Source organism: Lipotes vexillifer, unplaced genomic scaffold (assembly GCF_000442215.2).
Source record: "Lipotes vexillifer unplaced genomic scaffold, Lipotes_vexillifer_v1.1 scaffold570, whole genome shotgun sequence".
Classification (NCBI taxonomy): Eukaryota; Metazoa; Chordata; class Mammalia; order Artiodactyla; family Lipotidae; genus Lipotes; species Lipotes vexillifer.
Window position 1 is genome coordinate 2,604,787 of NW_006777801.1, and position 5,928 is coordinate 2,610,714.

The 5,928-nt window shown below is 49.6% G+C and overlaps 1 protein-coding gene across 1 annotated transcript; it reads right to left on the minus strand.

Annotated features, from left to right (window-relative positions):
• Positions 1-727: 727 nt before the first annotated feature.
• GARIN4 (golgi associated RAB2 interactor family member 4) lies at positions 728-2,527 on the minus strand. The gene is given in 3 exon segments (XM_007472155.1): positions 728-1,483; positions 1,485-2,317; positions 2,320-2,527. Coding segments are annotated over 3 exon segments (1,797 nt in total).
• Between the last annotated feature and the right edge of the window lie 3,401 nt (positions 2,528-5,928).

Genomic DNA, 5,928 nt, shown 5'->3' on the forward strand with positions numbered 1-5,928 from the left:
TTTGATGTTTTTAAAAGTCATGAGAAGTTGATTTATGCTTATATGTGTAGCTCATTTATTTTTCACTATTAAATATTACACTCTCTTCATATCCTGCTGTATTAATTCTGCTGATGGAAATTTGGGCTGTTTCCCGTGTTTTGCTGTTAAGTTATTTTTGCTATAAACATTCTCATAGTTGTTTCTTAGAACGTGTGTGTTTCTCCAGGGTATATACCTGGGCAGGGAAGGGCTAAGTCTAGATGAGAGTGCTTGCGGTTCTGATTGCTAGCTAATACTTATTTCTGTCCACTGAATAGCCCGAGGGGATGAGTCCTGTTCTTGCTTTGTTTACAGACCTTCAGGGGGAATAAGCGTTTATAAAAAGAATAGGGGGATAGTGAAGGAGAGCTTCCTAGACCATAGTCTGACTTTGAGCCATGGCCCTGGGGGGCAAAGCCAGAAAGGAGTGGAGGCCAGATGCAGCACTGCTGTTGGCGCTGAGCATGTGTGTGAGGTGGGGCTGCCCTTGACTGGACACTGGGTCTCAGACTGTGGCACAGCTGACATCACAGAATCCACTGTGAGGCTACGGCTGGGCTTCGGGTCCTAGAAATTCAGACAAAACACTGCATGCATTCTCAGATTGTTTGTTTTTTTATTTAAACTGCAGTAAGGAAGCTGAAATGGGCTCTCCAGGGGTATTTCCCTGAGCCCTGGTCCCCTTTGCAGCTCCCAGCTCTAGGTCCTATTGATGGACTTCAACGGTCACTGGCTCCGTGGTGTCAGATGTCACACCTCCAGTGATCTCCAGCCCCTGGCCACTCTCTGCTGTCTCTATGATGGCCTCCATTCGGGTCCCTTCCACTGGCTTCGCCAGGATGCTCACATGTTTATCGCGTGAGGAGGCCACTGTCCTTGTAGTAAGACTGGCTCTGACGTTCCTGAAGAAAGAGCTGATCCTGCTGAGTCTCTTGGTGGTGGGACCTGAACTCGCTGTAGATAAGCTCCTGCCCAATTTGTGCGAGGTCCTGGACTCGTTGGTGATGGGAGCACGGCTGATGCCTTTGTGAGCAGTGCCCTGCTGGCTGCCCCCCGGGCTGCTGTGGCCTTTGTCCTTTTGGTCATCTCTAGTGGCTCTGCGGCCGCCTGAGCACGGGCCAGCTGCTTTCTGGATGGTCTTGTTCCCCGCTGCCTTGTGGTGGCTTTCCACTGAACTGCAGAGCGAGGGGCTCGTAAGAACTGTGTCCTCTCCCCAGTGCTCCTTTCTCTCCCTTCTTCCCTTGCGGGCCTGGGACACCCTCTGTGAGCTGCCATCCTATTCACTCACTTTGCCTTCCTGTGACAAGGTTGAGATGAGGGTCCCCTCGTCCTCCTCGTCGGCTCTTCCTTCAACAGTCTTACTGGTAGGTTCTGCTCCGACCACAGTCATGCCGGCCTCTGGGGAGAGGCTGGTGGACGTGCTGGAAGCATACCCTGAATAGTTTGCAGCACCTGCCAAGCATACCCTGAATTGTTCGCAGCACCGTTTTCCTGCTCCTCAGGGATGTTCTGGCAGTGCCCCCAGTGGCTATGTTGGTTTTGCTTCCTCCTGGACCATTGCTGGCTGTGGCTGCTGTGGCCGTGCTCTGCTCTTCAGGGGCAGGAGACTTGATCACTGCCACGCTCAGAGCACCCGCTGCGGTGTCTCCTGCCACCCCTGCTGTCTCCACCTTTGTCGTTGCCCGCGATGCTGACGCTTTGTCAAGCACTGTAGGTTTTGCTTTTGCAGTGGCCACATCGGGCATGGTATCGGGCTTGTGGGAGTCCAGTTGGATCCCCTCCCCCCCAGCAAAAGCTGCAGATGTGGCCTCGGCCAGCTCAGAGCACGTGTGGAGGCTGCAGATGCTCACCTGGTCCTGATCCCACTTTCCTTGGAAATCCTCCACTGCCGGGCTCCTGCCGTCGTCCTCCTCCTCCTCGAACACAGGCATGCAGATCATGTCCCAGGCTGGAACGGCATAGGTGTGGCTGTGACCCTCCACTGGTGGTCGCAGGAGGTAAATCAGCTCTTCCCAAGAGGTGAAGAGGTCTTCCTGCGCGTCCAGAGGGGCACACAGCTGCAGGTACCAGGAGCGGCCAGTGGCAAACTTCACGCGCAGCTGTTGTTTCTCACGATTGTGAGTGGAGATGCTCACGAACGTCAAGGGAAGGAGCCTGGTGAGCTCTAAGGTCTTTGCAGCCTCGTGGCTCTTGCCCTTGGCGGCCTGGCTGTGCTCAGTGTGCTCTTCACAGCCGGTGGCCCATCGGGCCAGCAGCATGGTGTCTGGGAGTGTGGGAGGACGGCTGCTGGATGCACGGTCACCATGCAGAAACAGTTGTGCACGTCCATCAGGTCTCCCCTCTTCGTGATCTGGATAAAGTCGCTCTCGAATATCGGCGCGTACTTGAATATGCCGTATTCGCCCTTGCGCAGTTGCTGCTGCAGGTTCCCCGTGGTGGTGTTGAATAGGCCCACCCCGGTGCTGCTCTGGGCCGTGTGATACGGGAGCAGAGAGTCCCCACTCATGGCTGTCTCTGATCATGACAGGCAGCGCGGTTAAGGTGGGCCCCTGGCTCTTCCCTCCCTCGGCCTCACTGGCAGAAGAGTGAGCTGCGGTGCTCGTACGTCACACACAGGCGGCCCTACGGCAGGTCTTCCGAGCCCGCCCCACAGGCCCCCACCTTTGCCTCAGGGTCTCCCAGAGGCAGGGTTGTGGTTAGGGGCACAGATGATCACAGTGGGGACGCTGTAGGGTGCCTGGACCCCAGGCTGAATCTCTTCAAGTGTGTAGAGAGGTATGGTAGGCTCCCCCGCTGCCTCACCTCACTTCGGCTTCTGGGTTTTTATCTCCCCAAGAGGCTGTGGTGAACTTCAGTCCTAGTGAGAGAAGTAACCACTTTCTCAGCCTAACCCCCTGGCACAGCCTATTTATCCTCTGATGCCCTTTGTGACCTATCACTGTCGCATAGCCCTTTGCCTCATTGTGACCTATCACTGTCACATAGCCCTTTGCCTCATCCCCCAGCTGCCCCCTCAGGGCAGGGCCCCCATTCTCTCCCAGAGGAGGGGGAGGACATGTCCTCCCGCGGAGGACAGGCCCATCCTGCCAGGGACTCAGGTGCGTACCGAAATAAAAATGTCTTCAACTGGGAAAGTTTTGTGTGGGTCCTTTTTCTTTTCCTCCCCCAAATTCAGCTACTGGATGAAATCTATAGGAATGTAAGATGATGGGATAAATTTGAACCATTTAAGCTCATGGTTTAATTGTATCGAATAACGTAGAGTTGGCAGTTGCGATCCTTAGTCTGTCCTTTCATAAAATCTCAGTAAACGTTGACGACGGTGATTTTTAATAATCACATTAAAAATTGCTTCTCCTAGGCACCACGCTGCATTCTTCACATATGGTGGTAAGAATGCACTGAGTTTGGTACTGTTAACTACTGTTCCCAGTTTATAGGTGAAGAAATTGAGGTTGTATCTCCTGTTTAAATTCCCAGAGCTAATGGTAGCAGAGGCACTATTTGAATGTAGGTCTACCTGATTCTAAAGCCTTTGTTCTGAACCACTGCAGTACTTAGCCTCACAAAGAAAGCTTGGCCCAGCCAAATGGTTTCAAACTGGACTGATTTAACTACCTTTAAGAAGACCTATTTGGTGCATTATTAGAAGTTGCGTAATTAATTTTATGTGTGTATATATGTTATGGAGAGAACCCAAGACAGCAGTTGGGCTGACGTGGGGATTAAATTATCCAGGGGATCACTCAGATCCTCCCTTCCTTTATGCGTGTGCAAACAGCCTGTGTGTGGAAACCTAGTTATTCTTATGACATGTCCTCCCCCAGTGGAATGGGGGGTGAGTAGCCTGAGATGTAAGCTTTGATTCCAAGAGCCTGCCAGATGCCGTCCTGTAGTAACCTCCCTACCAGGCAGAAGTGGTTTGGAAGCCTTGACACCTGTGGGGAGCATGTACCATTCGACATCCCGCCTCATTGCCACTCCCACAGAGCTAGTCACAGAACGAGTGATTTCTAAATTGTGACTTGCAAGTTCTGAGAAAGGCCCTTGCTGCCAACTCTCTTATCTCCAGTTTGATGTTATGCTTGAAATCCCACCATAGAGATTCATTCCTTGAGGGTAAAGGCCATCTTTCTGTTAAAATACACACACCTGTCCCTCAACAGATGACTGGATAAGCAAAATGTGGTCTCTCCATACAGTGGAATATTGTTCGGCCATAAAAAGGAATGAAGTACTGATATATGTCACAACGTGGGTGAACTTTGAAATAGCCAGAAGAGGCAAACCCATAGAGACAGATATTAGACTAGTGGTTGCCTAGGGCTGGAGGGAGCAGAGAATGGGGAGTACAGGATTTCCTTTTGTGGTGATGAAAAATTCTGGAACTAATGGTAATGGTTACACAGTATTGTGAATGCACTGAATGCCACTGAACTGTACACTGTAAAATTACAGTGGTGAATTTTATCACAATCACACACACACACACACAGAAACACTCCTGCTCAGAACCTTTATAGTTAAAAAACATAGCTTTCAGCTTTAGAGAGATCACCTGTGTGACCTTGGGCATGCTACCTACCTCTCCACTTCATTTGTAAATTGGGGATAATAACAGTTGCCGGTGAGGATTAAATGAGATAATGCATGTAAAGTATTGAGCATATTGTCTCACTCAATAAATGTCAGCTATTATTGGCATTAGTTTCAATTGGCCCTTTAAGCTTCAGTGTGAATTCCTTCCTGACAGCAGTTTTCGGTAAGACAAATAGAGAAGCTTCTGGGATTAGAGCCACCATGAGAACTCAGAAGGATCCTCATTGGACAAACCTGGCCTCCTCTGAGGTTTTTTTTCTCAGGCAAATCCATGAAAACACTTTACTCCACGGAGAAACTGCTTTAACACAACCAAAGAGTATGGGATGCGGAAGAGAGGAAAAGCTTGGTAAGGGTTTGGGTTTCAGGGTTTCTTTAAAGCCCGTGGGAGAAATTCAGATAAAGATGGAAAATAGCATTTTAGCTCCTGGCAGAAAGTGGAAGTTTCAACTCCAGAACCCCTGTCCTGGGCCAGAACACTTTACAGCTCTTTATTCTGATGTAGGTGTCAGGCCAGATCTCAGGGAAAGGCCAGGGGACAGGATGAGGGCAGGAGACAGGAGGGAGGGTGGGCTGTCCATGCCCTGCCACTGTGACATCACAACCCCAGCAGGTGGTGGCCCAAGGAAAAGACCTTGTCAAACCAGGTGTCTGACTCTGGCAGAGATCCCATCCAAGTTTATTCTTTCAGAGCCCCAGTTTCCCTCTCTGTCGAACGTGAAACTAGATGAAATAAGCAAATTGATGGTAAATACTTATTAATCTTTTCTTTTTAAAGTATGGAAACATAAACTTGGTTACAGAAAACAAAACTATTTTTAATGCATTTGTTAAGAGAACTTACAGTTCCACTGATGATTTACATGCGTTTCTCAGATCAATGTTTCTTGCCATTGCCACTTCCTCCTTCCTTCCTCTCTAATTCATTGTTGTCCATGGCAGCTTTAAAACTGTCTTAAGTTTCATAACAGCTGATTGGTGGCTCATCCAGAAGGTAAATGCAAGGAAATTCATCCCCCTTCACCAAGACAAGGAAAATAGATTATCTCCTGAAAGAAGTGGTAAATGGTGCTTCCCCCAGATGGTCTGTGCAGGTTAGGAACTGCCCCTGATATGTAGTTAAAGCAGCAAAATTAGGATGCCTGTGCCACAGGTGATAGTTCAAAGGAACTATACATGAGTTCAAAGGAGCAGGCATGCTTCATGTGCATGAACATTCAAGGAAGCGAGGATCTCTCTGAAAAATGGCATTGGTGGCAGAGTAGCCAGTTTTTATTCCCAGCCTGTGAGTGTTACATATGTGCACAG